This window comes from Saccopteryx bilineata, chromosome 2 (assembly GCF_036850765.1).
Source record: "Saccopteryx bilineata isolate mSacBil1 chromosome 2, mSacBil1_pri_phased_curated, whole genome shotgun sequence".
NCBI lineage: Eukaryota > Metazoa > Chordata > Mammalia > Chiroptera > Emballonuridae > Saccopteryx > Saccopteryx bilineata.
The window spans coordinates 119,353,320-119,370,942 of record NC_089491.1 but is presented as its reverse complement, the minus strand read 5'-3'; the positions used below and the strand labels follow the sequence as shown (position 1 = coordinate 119,370,942).

Genomic DNA, 17,623 nt, shown 5'->3' with positions numbered 1-17,623 from the left:
CGGCACTGCAAAGCACAGCGTCACTCACGTACAGTACTACTTCCGGTGACGCAGGACGCACGCCTCACGGCTCTGGAAGCGCATCATATCACTTGATATGGCTAGCTGTGACAAATATGGAACCAGACATTGACCATCTCATTAGCCAAAAGCAGGCCCATAGTTCCCAATGAAATACTGGTCAGTTTGTTGATTTAAATTTACTTGTTCTTTATTTTAAATACTGTATTTGTTCCCATTTTGGTTTTTTACTTTAAAATAAGATATGTGCAGTGTGCATAGGGATTTGTTCATAGTTTTTTTTTATAGTCCGGCCCTCCAACGGTCTGAGGGACAGTGAACTGGCCCCCTCTGTAAAAAGTTTGGGGACCCCTGCCCTAAGGCTAAGTTTTAAGACTAAGCCTTTCCCACCCTAAGTGACTTTGTATCAGAGATTTCCTTGTTTGTATACTGGATTAAAGGTTTTGATTTCTACACTATAAAATGGGGCAGAACGGGAGCTTGCTCTCTCTTGGTTCCTGAGATTAGCATTAGAGGAGAGCAGAGAAAGGCCACGTGGAGGAGAGGAGAAGCAGCCAAGACGGCGGAGTGCTGAAAGAGAAGCCAGTTAGTGCAGAGTTTGTGCAGAGAGAAGGAGATGGGGAACAGAGGTAAATAAGGCTGGTGAGCTAGAAACCTTTGATTCTAGGAAACTCGGATAAGTCAGTGACTTTGGGAGCCCTGAATGGAATGGGAAGTGTTTTCCCACTGTGTGTATTTCTTGCCTGCCGGGTGCAAGCTAGGATTAAAGCTAATGGCCCACCAGTTCTTGGATACGCTGTTTCATTACCATCTGTCCGAATCCAATGCAAACCTGCATGGGCCAGGCGGCTGTGATGGTGGCCATGGCTACTGGCTTTACAATCACCTTATGAATTAAAATTATCTTTTCCCTTAGCATCTGTAACACCATAATCAACTCCATCTCATCAACCTTTCTGGCTGTCCCTTAATTTTTCCCCTTCTCCCTCACCATGAGAAATCTCCAGTCTGCTGCTCTATTTACCTCTATAAGAAAAGTCAAGTTGCCTCTCTCACAGCTTCATTTATTACATCTGAATAATAGATTTACACCTACTTTCCTAAGCCCTCCCAGCTCATAACTCCCACTCCACTCACAAGTCTCATCTACAAAGGAAACTCAACATAAGAATTATAGCCCTGGCCGGTTGGCTCAGTGGTAGAGCGTCAGCCTGGCGTGCAGAAGTCCCGGGTTCGATTCCCGGCCAGGGCACACAGGAGAAGCGCCCATCTGCTTCTTCAACCCTCCCTCTCTCCTTCCTCTCTGTCTCTCTCTTCCCCTCCCGCAGCCAAGGCTCCATTGGAGCAAAGATGGCCCAGGCGCTGGGGATGGCTCCTTGGCCTCTGCCCCAGGCGCTAGAGTGGCTCTGGTCGCAACAGAGCAACGCCCAGGAGGGGCAGAGCATCGCCCCCTGGTGGGCAGAGCGTCGCCCCCTGGTGGGCGTGCCGGGTGGATCCCGGTCGGGCGGATGCGGGAATCTGTCTGACTGTCTCTCCCCGTTTCCAGCTTCAGAAAAATACAAAAAAGCCTGACCAGGTGGTGGCGCAGTGGATAGAGCGTCGGACTGGGATGCAGAGGACCTAGGTTCGAGACCCCGAGGTCGCCAGCTTGAGCGCAGCTCATCTGGCTTGAGCAAAAAGCTCACCAGCTTGGGCCCAAGGTCAACCCCTGGCTCAAGAAAGGGGTTACTCGGTCTGCTGAAGGCCCGTGGTCAAGGCACATGTGAGAAAGCAATCAATGAACAACTAAGGTGTTGCAACACTCAACGGAAAACTAATGATTGATGCTTCTCATCTCTCCGTTCCTGTCTGTCTATCCCTCTCTCTGACTCTCTCTCTGTCTTTGTAAAAAAAAAAAATTAAAAAAATTAAAAAAAGAATTATGCTAATTAGCTTCAAATTTTCTACCTGACTCCTTAAAAAAAAAGATCAGTTACCATTATCTTCTTATTTTTTAGCACATGCATCATCCCCAGTTCCTATTTGTAATCAACTATTAATCCTACTGACTTTTCTTCATCTATTTATTTTAAAAACTCTTCTCCATTTCTAGGCCATCATCCCCTAGCATACAATCTCAAATATTTTACATCTGGTTTAAGAGAACTCTCTAGTGTCCCAGATTTTGTTCTTCCCTCATCTTTACATAGTCTACAAACATCTACCAGGGCAATCTTTTCTGTACAGTTCCCATAACTGGTCACTGTAACTCCTATTATAATCCTTCCCATTGTTTACTGGATCAAATCTAAACTCAAAGCCCTGCATTAGCCAACTCCCTATACAAATGCAAACATTTCATTTTGCTGCCCCAAAGGGTCCCTGCACTAGAGCCAACTGAATTCCTCATACATAGGTTGCTTATTCTTCTTGACTTCACAACTTTGTTCATGTAGTTATGCCAAACTGAAACATCTTAAATCTTTTCAATTAATCCACAAATCGAGATCAGAATCAAACCTAAAACCCTACAGTCTAAACAATCATAAAGCTATTTTCAGAGTTTATAATTACTCTAAAAGTAAACAAAAAATAGCTTCTGTGCTTCTTTTTCCTCCACCAGTTTCTGACTTCCCTGTGCTTGCCTCAGAGTATTCAGTCTATATTCTATCATATCTGTATTTTCCCCTTGTAGTGCTTTATAAGTACGTAAATTATCTTTCTAAACTCTAAGTTCCTCAAAGGAAAAACTACAATCTTTTACGTTCTTGGTTATCTCTATAGCTCCAATTTCCGTAAACCTAATGACAGAAAACTGACTCAAGAAATGTCTGTGATATAAACCCTACTTACCCACAGGCTTATAAGGTAATTTCAGGAAAATATTGGGGAAGGATGTCACTAAAAATACTGTTTGCTAGTCAATTATACATGCCTTTTGCTAGTTATCTATCAAGATATTTCTGCCTCAAAAAACAATTTTAGAGACAGTCTGGTCATCAAAAGCCTTAAAAACAAACATATTATTTGAGCTAGTAATTTATTATGTAGGAATAAATCCTAAGATCAGAGATATGCACAAATATTTGCAGGGATCTTCTGCATATATCATTCAATAAATATTACTGAGTACATCCCAATGGCCAGGTAAAAGTAGAAGACAGAATTAGATCCCTGCCTTCATAGTGCTTACATTATAATGTAGTCAATATAGTAAAAGAGGTTATTTTTTTTAAAGGGTGTTTAATAGCAAAGATATACCATATTCATGAATCAAAATTATTCAATATTTTTATGTTTATTTCTCCCAATGTCATTTGAAATCCCAGCAGATATTTTTATAGAAATTAACAAGCTGATTCTAAAATATATTTGGAAACACAAAGGACCTAAAAGTTAAAGAACTTGTGTTACCTGATCTCATGACTTAGTAAAATATTACAGCAATAAAAATTGTGTGGCAATAAGTGTCAAAACACACAAATTCATTAAAAAGAGAGTAGAGGTCAGAAATAGAACCAAACATATAGTTAATTAATTTTTGAAAAAAATGCCACATCCGTTCAATGGAAGGATAGTCTATACAACAAATGGTCCTGAGACAATTGCCTATCCATTTGCAAAGAAATGAATTTCACGCTGTACCTCACACCACACACAAAAATAACTAAAATGTATACATGAACACAAAACTTTTATATATATATATATATATATATATATATATGGGAAAATCATGTAGATCAAGGGTTCAGTAAAGATTTCTTTGATTCAACACCAAAAGCATATTCCATTAAAAAAAAAATACAAACTGGACTTCATTAAAATTAAGAACATGTTCTTTAAAAGACATTATCTATATAAATAAAAATGTAAGTGTTCGTTTGTTCAAAATCTAAAATCTCCGAAAGTTCTTCATCAATTGCTTTGAAATGTTGACGCAATGTTGCATTCGAATATGCGCTCTTTTTTATATACCTACTATTATAATAGATATAAATGTCACACCTGTGACAGGTAAAAACATGTTTTTTAAAAAACAGCGCCATCTGTTGGATGTAAAAGCAACACGCTATATAAAATATTTTATGATGATCCATTTACGTGCAGACAGACTTGAGGATGCACGGTTGCGAGCACAGCGACTGCATTCTCCAGCTTCAGATCTGCTTCGTTCTCAACAGAACGAACGCCAGCAGGCTGAGAGTGGCTGAAAGATGTAATGAGAAACAGCAGATCAGCATCAAACACGACTCTGTGCTCAGCAATCATGCGATTACTATCGCCTTGCATTTGGTACAACCCAGCTGATGATTATAGTTTGAGAAGACATGTTCTCATCGGCACTCTGACTGAAGTGTGTTCTTATTGCAAGGCTCTGAAATTTAATGGAGAAACGGAAGGAATGTGTTGCGCCACCGGAAAAATTAAACTGCCTCAACTTGGAGAACTGCCAGAGCCATTAAAAACTTTGCTTGCCGGATATACCACCAAATCAAAGCATTTCCTATCTAATATCAGGAAATAGAACTCATGCTTCCAAATGACGTTGTTCGGTGCAGAAATTGTAACAGCTCAATTCATGCCAAATTTCAAAGTGAAAGGACAAATTTATCATAAAGCTAGCTCCCTGTTTCTGTTCCCAGATGGTCAACATAAATTCCTACAAATGTATTTCATCGGTGATGGCAATGATGAATTGAATGCATGCTGCGGAATTTCCACTGGCATAAAAAGGTTGGTCCATCATTTCCCAACTGCAAGAGCTTCTTCATGAAAAAAACAATTTAGTGCATTTGTTCAAAACAGCAATTGACATGATGCCATCTGATACACACAAGATTGTTATTCATGCTGACAAAGCGGCTGCTGGAGAACATGTGCAAAGATTCAATGCTCCAACTATAGACAAAGTGGCAATTGTTACAGTCGGATATCAATTCCAACCTAGAGATATTGTTCTTCATCGGAGAAACAGTCAATTGACAATACTTGCAGAAACTCATCGATGCTACAATGCCCTGCAATAACCAATCATTTTTTGGGATGGTGCTCATGGATATCACTTCAACGTTAAGATGACAAATCCAGTCAGTGGCAAAGAAACAAATATGAAATGCAATGCAATGAACTATTATTCATACCGATTAATGATTTGAGAGAATGAAGACAATCACATTTTGAAATGCTGTCAATTGTTTCACCAATACATCATAGTTATGTATGCAAAAATCGAAACAGAACGTTTGATATTCATCCATTTGAATCAGACCAAGCTTCGCTCTGAAGAATACGTTCATTTGTGAGATGCAGTTGTGAATGACGGTAATACAACTAACATTGGAAGACTAACGATTTTGCCATCTTCATATACAGGCAGTCTACATCATATGCATGAGTATGCTCAAGATGCAATTGCATATGTTCGTCACTACGGACGTCCTGACCTATTCCTTACATTCACATGCAATCCAGTTTGGGACAACATACAATAGTTCTTACTTTCTGGCCAATCACTGGTGGATAGGCATGACATCACAGCATGTGTTTTCAGATAGAAGCTGAAATCGCTGATGGATTTCATGGTAAACATGAAGTGTTTGGGTCTGTGCGCTGTAAAAAATTAATAAGCAATGTCACAGAAGCAACGATCTTGACAGGACCTTTCAAAAGTGAAGATGTCCTCATTCTTCGCATTCCTATGATTCCAAAGGATATGCCATTTCAATTTAAGAGACTGCAATTCCCAATTCGATTGGTGTTTGCAATTACCATCAACAAAGCTCAGGGCCAATCTTTAGAATTGTGCGCTTTAGATCTACACACGGATTGCTTCTCACGTGGACAATATGATGCGTGTTCTAGAGTCGGCAAACCAGACAATCTCTATATCTGCACAGACAATGGAACAACAAAAAATACTGTATACCCACAAGTACTGTGAAATTAAACATATTAGAAATGTGTGCTTTCTCTTTTCTTTCTTTTCCATTTAACCAGACTGAGCCACAGCAATGCGTGGCCAGGAACAGCTAGTAATAAAAAAAAAAAAAGGCGGCCCTGGCTGGTTGGCTCAGTGGTAGAGCGTTGGCCTGGCGTGTGGGGGACCCGGGTTCGATTCCCGGCCAGGGCACATAGGAGAAGCGCCCATTTGCTTCTCCACCCCCCCTTCCTCTCTGTCTCTCTCTTCCCCTCCCGCAGCCAAGGCTCCATTGGAGCAAAGATGGCCCGGGCGCTGGGGATGGCTCCATGGACTCTGCCCCAGGCGCTAGAGTGGCTCTGGTCGCGGCAGAGCATTGCCCGCTAGTGGGCAGAGCGTCGCCCCTGGTGGGCGTGCCGGGTGGATCCCAGTCGGGCGCATGCGGGAGTCTGTCTGACTGTCTCTCCCCGTTTCCAGCTTCAGAAAAAAGACAAAAAAAAAAAAAAAAAAAAAGGCAAGATTGGAGAAAAAATTACAAATCATATACTGATTATGGATTTGTGTCCAGAATACATAAAGAATTCTCAAAACTAAATAAGAAAAACAATTTAGCAAAACAACAATGAAAAACGGCTAAAGATTTGAACATTTCACTAAAAAAGATGCATGGGTGGTTGGTTAAATAAACACTTTGAAACAATAAATAAACACTTTGAAACAAATGTTAAGTATCACTAGTGCTTTGTGAAGTGCAAATTAAAAATACAATGCAATGCTACTGAACACCTATTAGAAAGGCTAAAATTTAAAAGATTTTCCATACCAAGAACTGACCAGAATGTAGAGAAACTGCAAGTGTCATAAACTACTGGTGGAAATAGGAAATGGGGAAATCCTACGGAAAAACTCTGGCAGTTTCTTAAAACGTAATCACATACTTACATATAATCTAGCCAATTCTCTTACAGGTATTTGTCCGAAACAAATGAAAGCATATATGTCCATACAAATACTTTTACACAAATGTTCATAGCAGCTTCATTTGTGAGATTCAAATACAGGTCCAACAAGAGGTGAATAGGTAAACAAACCGTGATATATTTATACAATGGAATCCTACTCAGCAATAAAAAGAAATGCATTAATCTAGGTAAATCCCAAAATAATACTGCTGAGTAAAAAAAATCTAAACAAAAGATTATATGTCATATGATTCCATTCCTGTACAATTCTAGGACATGGAAATTAATCACAGTGACATCAAGCAGAACAGAGGTTGCCTGGGAATGGCAGAGTGAGCAGCTGGGAAGAGAAAAGGGTCACACAGGGGCATAAGGAAACTTTTGCGAGTGATAGATATATATTAAACACCTTGATGGTGGTGATAGTGTCACTGGTATAAACATATATAAAATTTAAATCATTTACTTTTTCAAATGTACACGTTTTTATCAATTATAGTCAATAAAGTAGAAAAAAAATGTCCTAAAGAAAAACTCTAGGCCCAGATGATTTCACAGTTAAATTTTTCTTTTAAAAATGTTATGGAAAAAATATTTAATAACATTGGGAAATGTTTGTTAAAGTGAGAAAAGCAGATTACAAAATACTTTATATAATCCTTATTTGTAAAAAAACATATTTACAGAATTATACAATCCCTATATGTAAAAAGCATATTTATATGACTATATACATAAAAAAAAAACCCAGAAAGAATAGACTCAATATTAGTAAGTAACAACTATGGATGACAGGTGTGATTTTGTGTATTTCCTGCACTTTCCTTATTTTACACAAAGGTAGATTGATTATGTTTACAATCAGAGGGAAAATGTCACTGAAAAAAATGCAGGAAAACCTCAAAGTCCACTGAGGACCAAAGGAAAAGAAAAAAGCCTCCTTTTCACATCAGATAATATATAAATATAAAATGACACTTGAAGTTCAACCCTCTGCTTCAAAAATAACTCAAAAGTCCTCAAATTCCATTCCCTTCCATTCAAGATTATGTAATAAATACTAAAAAATATACTCAAAAAATATTTGGCTGTTGATTACCAACTCTATGACACCATTTAAAATTCTCTTATCAATATAACTCCGTTTTACCTACAACAACAGTTTTCAAACAATTTTTATAATTGAACTTCTTTTTCAAATCTTATAGAACTCTAATATTTAGAACAGACTATATCATTTGATTCATGTACTTTTTTTTTCTTTTTAAGTGAGAGAGAGACAGACAGACCAAAAGATAGGAAGGGGGAGATGAGAAGCATCAACTCATAGTTGTGGCACTTCAGTTGTTCACTGCTTACTACTTATATGTGCCTTGACCAGCAGTGGGAGTTGGGGATCTAGCCAAGCCAGTGACCCCTTGCTCAAACCAGCAACCTTTGGGCTCAAGCCAGCAACCATGAAGTCCTGTCTATGATCCCACACTCAAGCCAAGCCAGCAAACCTGTGCTCAAGCCAGATGAGCCTCACTCAAGTCAGCGACCTTGGGGTTTCAAATATGGGTCAATACTCTACCCACTTGTGCAATCACCTCGTCAGGCTATTCATGTATTTTAATAAAAATTTTAATTCATATAATTTGATTTTAAAGATACATACCAGATCTTTATTTCCTTATCAGTTAATATCTTGATGGTGGTCTCTAATGTTTTAAAAGATGGCTTATAGTACATTTGGATATACATATATTTGGATATATATACAAATATTGATTGACTTACAATCTATGCAACTTACGACCATTCGACTTTACAACCACAATTACTAGCCACGACTGCTCCGCATCTGGCAGCGCAAATGGTCTTTGCAAATATTAAACCAGTTGTACTGGTAATGCAGTGTTTTACTTAAACCTGACGAATGTAAAAATAAGAAACAAAATGGTGTAGAGATTATACAAATGGCATAAAATGAACAAATAAAACTATGATATATATAATAATGAAAGAAAATTATGATAAAATATGACTTAAAGATTTTTATAACATCATTTCACAGTACTGTACATATAGCCTACTCAACTTACGACCAAATCATGTTACGACCGGTCTGTCGGAACCAATAGTGGTCGTAAATCAAGCACTAGCTGTATATTTGGATATTATATATATATATATATATATATATATCTTTTATTGTAGCTTTTGGAATAAAATTCAAGTCAAACACAAAATGTACCTCCCACTCCCAGCTTTGAGGAACTGACCAACCCAAGGTTAATAGAGGTTACAAAACCCTTCCCAACTGGACCCTCTCTACCTTTCCATTCTCACCTTGCACAACTACTTGATATGTACTTATGCCCTAAAAACACTAAGCTACTTGCAGTACTTCACTGAACACACCATACTTTTTACCTCATGCTAACCCCTCTACCTACTATAATCTCCTAATCTCACCCTTCACTCATTTTTATATTCAACTCAGTTATTACTTCCTTCTGAAAGTCTTTCCTAGATGCTTCCATTTATTTTTCCCCAGTCCATTCTGAGTTGTGTTTCTGTGTGCTTTTTCATCAAGCTACATAATTATCCACATCAATGTATTCATTTCACATTATTATACTCAGCTAATTAATTGTACGCCAGTCTCCTTCATTCACTATATTAAAACTTCCAGGAGATCATAGATTAAGCTAGGTAAACTGCCCTACACAATAGCTGGAACATGCCCAGTAGTCAATAAACATTTGCTGAATGAATGGTGAGCAGTTTCTTCCACTTATCAAGATGATAGGGAGCTTGACCTGGCAGTGGCACAGTGGATAGTGTCGGCCTGGGACACAGAGGACACAGGTTCGAAACCCTGAGCTCATCAGCTTGAATGCAGGTTTACCAGCTTGAGCGTGGGGTCACTGGCTTGAGCATGAGATCATAGACCTGATTCCATGGTCACTGGCTTGAAGCCCAAGGTCAGTCACTGACTTGAGCCCAAGGTTGCCAGCTTGAGCAAGGGGTCATTGGCTCAGCTGAAAGCCTCCCGGCCAAGGCACAATATGAGAAAGCAATCAATGAACTACTAAGGTACCACAACAAAGAATTAATGCTTCTCATCTCTCTCCCTTCCTGCCTGTCTGTCCCTCTTTCTGTCTCTCTCACTAAACAAAACAACAACAAAAAAAGGCTAGGGAAAGCAAGAAATTGCAGTTTGGAATTCCCCAACCTCACGTGCCTTATAATTTGATGCTTGAGGAAAATCAGGAAATATAACTCAACAAGTACTATGCGAAGAACTATGATTTGTATAAAACAATAAGTACTGTGTTCTTGGGTTTATAATACACATAGCTGTAATATGTAAGACAATAATAGTACAAGAAAGGAAGAGAAAAGAGATATATTAGAGCAAAATTTCTAAAATTTACCAAATTTAGTTTTATTCTGAAGGAGACTGTAATAAGCTAAAATGTATATTATAATCCCTAGATCAACCACAGTGAAAATGACATAATATTGTAAAAGGGATCAACAGAAGAATTAAAATGTTGCACTAAAAATATTAAACACAGGAAGTCAGTAAAGGAAGGAAATAGAAAAATAAACCATGAGACAAATAGAAAACAAATAACAAAATAACAGATGTAAATCTAACAATGTCATTAATTACATTAAATGTAAATGGACTAATTATCTCCATTCAAAAGACAGAGAATTTAAGACTGCATTAAAAAAACAAGACCCAACTGTATGCTATCTACAAGAGATATGTCTTTGATTTAAAGGCATAAAAATGTTAAAATTAAAAGGATAAAAAGAATATATCTCCAAAACAATAACCATACAAAAATACTACAGTAAACTACCCTGAGTATCAAGACAAAATAGTATTTAAGAAATAGTACTAATGAAGACATAACAATTTTAAGTGTATATGAATCTAACAACAGACTCCCAAAATACATCAAGCAAAACAAAGAAATAATAAATAATGGAAACAGACAATTCAACAAAAATAGTTGTAGAATGCAAAGACTGACAGAATAAGGCAGAAAATCTGCAAGAAAACAGAGAACTTGACTGAAACTATCAATGTACTTGAATAATGAACAGAACACTATTATCCCAAAACTGTAGAATACACATTATTTTCAAGCACACATAGATGGAACATTCTCTATGATAAATCATATGCTGGGCCATAAAACAAAACCTCAATAAATTAAAAAACACTGAAATCCTTAAAAGTATGTTATCTGATCACAATGGAATTAGAGCTCCACAACAGAAAGAAATATGGGAACACTCCCAAATACTGACAAATATAACACGTTTCAAAAATAACCCATGGATCAAAGTCACATGGAAAAAAATTTTAATATATTTTGAATAAAAACAGAAAAGCATATCAAAATTTATAAAATGCAGTTAAAACTGTGCTTAGAAGGAAATTGATAGCTTTAAACATGTATCAGAAAAGAAAAAAGGTCTCAAATCAATAATCTTAGCTTCCATCATAGGAAAATAAAGGGAAAAAGAGCATACAAAGCCCAAAGCCAGCAGAAAAAAAAAGAAAATAATACTAGGGTAAAAATCAATGAAACAGAGAATAGAAAAATAGGGGGGAAAACCAAGGAATTTGAAGATACTTCTTTGAAAAGATAAACTTTAAAAAGTTGACAAACTCTTAAATTTCTAGAGCCTTGGGTGGTGGCTCAGTGGACCAAGTGTCAACCAGGCATGCGGAGGGCCCAGCATATGGACATCCTGGGGTCGATTCCCAGTCAGGGCACAAAGGAGAAGCAACCATCTGCTTCTTCTGCCCCTTTCTCTCCTTCTTCCCCTCCTGCAGCCAGTGGCTCAAGTAGTTCAAGCATGGCCCCAGGCACTGAGGATAATAGCTCCGTTGGAGCACATCAGCCTTGGATGTTAAAAATGGCTCAGTACTCAACAATCAGTCCCAGATGGAGTTGCTGGGTGGTTCTTGGTCTGGGCTCATGGACTCCACACCAAATGTGTGGGAGTCTGTCTGTCACCCCTCCTATGACTTAAATAAAAAAATTAATTCAATATGGATCCTATATCTAAATGAAGGAGCTAAAAATAATGCAGAAGAAAATCTTTGTGACTTTGGATCAGGCAAAAAGTTCTTAAACAGCCCTGGCTATTTGGCTCAGTGGTAGAGCGTCAGCCTAGCGTGTGGATGTTCTGGTTTTGATTCCCAGCCAGAGCACATAAAGAGAAGTGACCATCTGCTTCTCCACCCCTCCCTCTTTTCTTTCTTTCTCTCTCTCTCCCTCTCTCTCTCTCTCTCTCTCTCTTCTCCTCCTGCAGCCATGGATTAATTGGCTCAAGTGAGTTGGCCTCAGGTGCTGAGCATGGCTCCATGGCCTCCACCTCAGGCACTAAAAAATGGCTCTGGTTTCAACAGAATAACAGCCCCAGCTGGGCAGAACACTGCCCCCTAGTGGGCTTTCCTGGTGGATCCCGGTTGGGGCACATGGGGGCGTCTGTCTCTCTGCCTCCCCTCCTCTCACTAAAAAATTTAAAGAAAAAAAAAGTTCTTAAGCATAACATTAAAAGCATAAGCCATGAAAGAAAAAAATGACAAATATCTGGCACTTCAAAGACACCAGTAAAAATGAGAAAACAAGCCACAGACTGGGAGAAAAATCTTTGTAATATATTAAAAAAAATTTTCATTCAATAGTGAGACCAAAAAAAAAAAAAAGCTAAAAATGGTCAAAGATAGACTTGAGTAAACATTCCACCAAAAAAAGGTGTATAAATGGCTAATAGGCACATGAAAAGCTTGTCATTTGTATTTAGGGAAATTAAAATTAAAATCACAGTAAGGTACTACTAAAATGGCTATGATCAAAAACACAGATGATACCAAGTGTCGGTGAGGACATGGAGAAACTGGAACCCTTATACTTTTTTGGTAGGAATATAATTGTATAGTTACTTTCGAAAACATTTTGGCAGTTTCTTAAGATGTTATAGTTCTGAACTGTTTTTACTCACAAAACTTCTAACATCAAATGTGTGGGTGTTTTCCTAACACCAACTAATTCTCCAACACTCCATATACCAACTGACTGTCCCAAAATTTAATTGACACTAACTACTCAGGTTTAGTGTAGTAGACCCTACACGTTAAGGGCTTAGTCTCTCAATACTGACACCAGTCCGAGTCCCAGTACCTGGCATAGTGCAAGACATATAATAGGCACTCAAGTGTTAAGTCAATAACCAAGAAAAATAAGATTTGTTTTAAATTGGAAGCATACAATTCTGAAACCTTCAGGAATTTTATTTTTTTCAAATGAGAAAATAGGCCAAGAAAGATTAAGTGATTTAGTCAAGCCTTGGTCTCCTGAATCACAATTTTCTTCCCACAAAATCATGATGCCTATCAACTTATGCTTATGGATATAAACTTTCCATGAATCTCTGGAATAGAAAAATGTTCTTTAAAGAACCATTTCAACTTCATCTACCCTAGCTCTGTCTGGCTACATCAGTTTTGGAGATCAATGTTAATTATTATTACTTTAGAGCTATTCTGTCATAACAGACTAATCTTTAATTGAACCAGTCTTTTCACATATCCTTTGCACACACTATAATTTCAACATATATAGTATTTATCATGCATCTGTATGTGAAAAGCAATGTGCAAATTATGTCACACTCCAAAAAAAATCAATTATATTTTAAGTCCTTTAACACACCCCAAATGCATGCCTTAAACCAAAATGTGATTTATTTGAGGAAGATAGATTGAATGCAAACACTAGAGATAGGCACTGCAACTTTATCAGGAAAATCCCCATAGTCCAGTGCTACTGTTTTCAGCAGTTGCTATGTTATTCTGAAAGTGTTACTAGGCAACAGCCAGCAACCACCATACTTGAGTTCTGGCTAAAAAATAATTCAGAGTCAAGGCCCCAGCTGGTTGGCTCAGCAGTAGAGCATTGCCCAAGCATGTGGAAATCCTGGGTTCAATTCCCAGCCAGGACACACAAGAGAAGCGCCCATCTACTTCTCCACCCTTCCCCCTCTCCTTCCTCTCTATTTCTCTCTTTCCCTCTTGCAGCCAAGGCTCCATGGGAGCAAAGCTGGCCCAGCGCTGAAGAGGGCTCCATGGCCTCTGCCTCAAGTGCTAAAATGGCTGTTCCCCAGATGGGCAGACACTGACCCCTGGTGGGCATGCCGGGTGGATCCCGGTAGGGCACATGCAGGAGTCTGACTGCCTTCCCATTTCTAACTTCGGAAAAATACAAAAAAAAAAAAAAAAAAATAATACAAAGAAAGAATTCAGAGTCAAGACTTATAATCTGTAAGAGAAAGTTTATTAGAAAGTCACAGAGGTAGAAGAAATAGGCTCAGGAAACAAGTTACAGAGGCAAAAGAAGGGCCCCTGGAGCTTGGGAAAAAAGAGGCAAGAAAAATGGGCCTGGGAGCAAGAGGGAGAGAACAGCACGGGGGTTGGGAGAAGTACACTGGGTCCTCTGTCCTAAAGGGTTTGTGTTTTTAATAACTTTTTACTCTTTAGATTTTTATTTATTTTAGAGAGAGAATAGAGAGAAATGGCGGGGGGGGGGGGGGACAGAAAGCATCAACTCATAGTAGTTGCTTCTCATACGTGCCTTCAACAGGCAAGCGTGGGGTTTCGAACCAGCAACCTTGGCATTCAAGGTCAATGCTTTATCCGCTGAGCCACCACAGGTCAGGTATAAGAGGTTTTAAGCGTAGATATTTTAGGAGAGGATCTCAATAAATTATTCATCAGATTTCTAGGTGTGTCCTTTCAGTGTCATGGTCTCTACTGATTGGTAGGCACCAGGCGGGGGTCATTAGTCAATGCAGCCAGTCTTGTGGTCAGCTTTGGAATCACTTGTCTGATTTTGCTGCTTTTCTGGGCCTGGAGCTGAAACACAACTGAGGCCTGGATGTATCTGATGTGCATCAGAACCTCACTGTCCTGGGGGCTCAATGCTTAAGAGCTATCCTCTGGTGCCCTTGTTTGATCCCCCTCTAAGGAAATCTAACCTGCATGACTAGCAACATGCCCGGGGAAGAAACGCCAGGGGAGGTCTGAACTGTATGACCAGCAATATGAAAGGTCAGGGGTCTAAATCTTATAACCAGCAATATGCTAGGGAGGAAAAGCTACCCTGGGGTCAAGGTACCTGGCCGATGGTCCTTGCACTGCTCATGTCTAACTGCCTACCTCAATTTGAAGTTACAATACACAGAAAGCAAATAACTAAGCACTTCGTAACTTTCTTTTCTTCCTGGATTGTATCTCAGTTGAACTAAAAAAGTAGAGCTAGACTCCATCTGTGGTAGAGCAGACTCCACCATGACCCAGAGAGGCATCCATATGGAAAAATATAAAACTTAAGAGAATTACTAATTTATGAGAGCCAAATGAAAGTACTGATATAATTTCACAAATTAAGTCCTGACCAGGTAAAAAGTAAAATGGAAAGGTAAAATGGGGGAAAGGGAGAGGAGAGAGGTAGGAGTTGGGAAGGAAGTATTTTTAAAGGAAGATTCTACTCAGGAGGACTCAGGAAATTGACCTAACTTTGACTCCTGAGGCAGTCCTTACCAGTGATATCATGCTGGGAAATTCTCAAATATTCACATTGTCTAGGAACAGTACCTTTTCTTCTGATTCCAATGAATCTCCTCTTTAATGTTCTGTCTTACAGTTTACAGCTGCCCTTCTCAAAGATTTTCTTTTACTTTCACCATGCTATGGGAGGAGGAGTAGAAACGCACATTTCTTATCTTTAAGAAACATTTATTCATGCCTGACCAGGCGGCGCAATGGCTAGAGCATCAGCTTGGGATTTAGAGGACCCATACTTGAGACCCTGAGGTTGCTGGCTTAAGCGGGCTCATCCAACTTGAATGCAGGCTCACCAGCTTGAGCATGGCATCACAGATATGACCCCATGGTCGCTGGCTTAAGCCCAAAGTCGCTGGCTCAGCTAGAGCCCTCCAGTAAAGGCACATACAAGAAAGCAATCAATGAATAACTACGGTGCCACAACAAAGAATTGATGCTTCTCATCTCTCTCCCTTCCTGTCTCTCTGTCCCTATCTGTCCCTCTCTCTGTCACAGGAAAAAATAATTTTATTCTGCAACTTGTTTGGAAGAAACTGTGCCCTGCCCTTAAGGAGCTTACAATCTAGTTAGGAAGGTAAGACATACGTAGAAATAAGTTTTAAAAATACATCGACATAAAGTATTAGTGAGTTATAACCAACAAATATAGGATTTTGGAAGTGAAGGAGTTCAGAACATGTCACCACAAAATATGCCACTTCAGTATACTGATTATTTTGAGCTAAATGCACAGGAGAAACAGCAGGTTCAAGAGAGGCATTCTGACCCTCCTTTTTCTTTCCAAAAGCAGGAGTTAAACTCCCATGTGAAAGGTGCCCTCCCTGTAAGGAGGAAGACATTCTCATTACCAGATATAAGGAATAAAAACCCAGAAATCCGTACAGCCTTGTTAAACGCTTATCTTCCTAGTCATTCTCCACAATTTACTGCTCCTAGCCCAAACCCATCTTGTCATTTTCACAAATTTATTGTGTGTCTAAAAGGTATAAAAGCTGTTTGCTCTGGTCACTTCTTCAAGTCTTTATTCTCCGGTGAAGGCTCCCATATACTTGTACCTTTTTTTTTTTTTTTAAACTTGGATGCTTTTTCTCCTGTTAATCTGTCTTACGTCAATTTAAATCTTCGGCCCAGCCAGAGACCCCAAGAGTGTAGAGAATTTTTCTTCCCCTACAGAGTTCGTGGCAGAATTGAACTTTATAGAAAAGATACAATTTAGAATTTAGGAAAGTAAAGAAGAAATCAGGTTGTTACAGAATTCAAGGGACTCACCATTTAGGGTGCCCTAGTCAAAAACACAAGATAGGCCTCACCAGGTGGTGGAGCAGTGAATAGAGCATCTGCCTGGGACGCTGAGGACCCAGGTTTGAAACCCTAAGGTTGCCAGCTTGAGCGTGGTCTCATCAGCTTGAGCACGGGACTCCATGGTTGCTGGATTGAGTAAGGGGCCTCTGGCTCAGCTATAGCCCCCACCCCACCCCAGTCCCATCGAGGCACATACGAGAAAGCAATAAATGAACAACTAAAGTGACATAACAAAAAACTGATGCTTCTCATCTCTCTGTCTTCCTGTCTATCTGTCCCTCACATCTATCTCTCTCTCTCACTTAAAAAAAAAAAAAACGCCCACAAGTTAGCTTTATTTACCATACTTGCAGCAAGTAAAGGAAATAGAAGATTCATATCCAATGTTCTGCCTCCCCCAAAAGGAGGCTTAGCTATCCATAGCCTCTTACACCATTTGGTCAATTACACATTGATTTCAGCTGGCTAAACTTACTGAGGTTCCTAACAGTCTCATCCCTTTTACAGCTGATCTGCAAAATACAGTGCTACATTTTAACATTTAGCAAGAACAGCATTTGTAAGAATGGACTAGACCAGGAGACCCTGTCCTATCAAACAAGATCAGACCTATAGAATGACATGAAGACTGGTAAGGAAGGGAGTAAGCACATAGTTGGGCGTAGACCAGGGGTTGGGAACCTATGACTCACGAGCCAGATGTGGCTCTTTTGATGGCTGCATCTGGCTCGCAGAAAAGCTTTAATAAAAAAAATAATAAAGTTAAAAATATAAAACGTTCTCATGTATTACAATCCA

At 39.0% G+C, this 17,623-nt stretch overlaps 1 protein-coding gene across 4 annotated transcripts in view; it reads right to left on the bottom strand.

Annotated features, from left to right (window-relative positions):
• Nucleotides 1–17,623, bottom strand: part of CEP83 (centrosomal protein 83) — a 104,644-nt gene that overhangs the window by 84,350 nt on the left and 2,671 nt on the right. Inside the window, exon 2 of one of the 4 annotated variants that reach the window (XM_066257742.1) lies at nucleotides 4,105–4,210. The exons of 2 other annotated variants lie outside the window; for them this stretch is intronic. In XM_066257742.1, coding sequence (XP_066113839.1) covers nucleotides 4,105–4,151 — 47 coding nt within the window. In that variant the 5' untranslated portion in view covers nucleotides 4,152–4,210. Of the gene's footprint in view, nucleotides 1–4,008; nucleotides 4,211–17,623 lie in introns of those variants that run through there. One more of the 4 variants, XM_066257741.1, reaches the window with a different exon arrangement.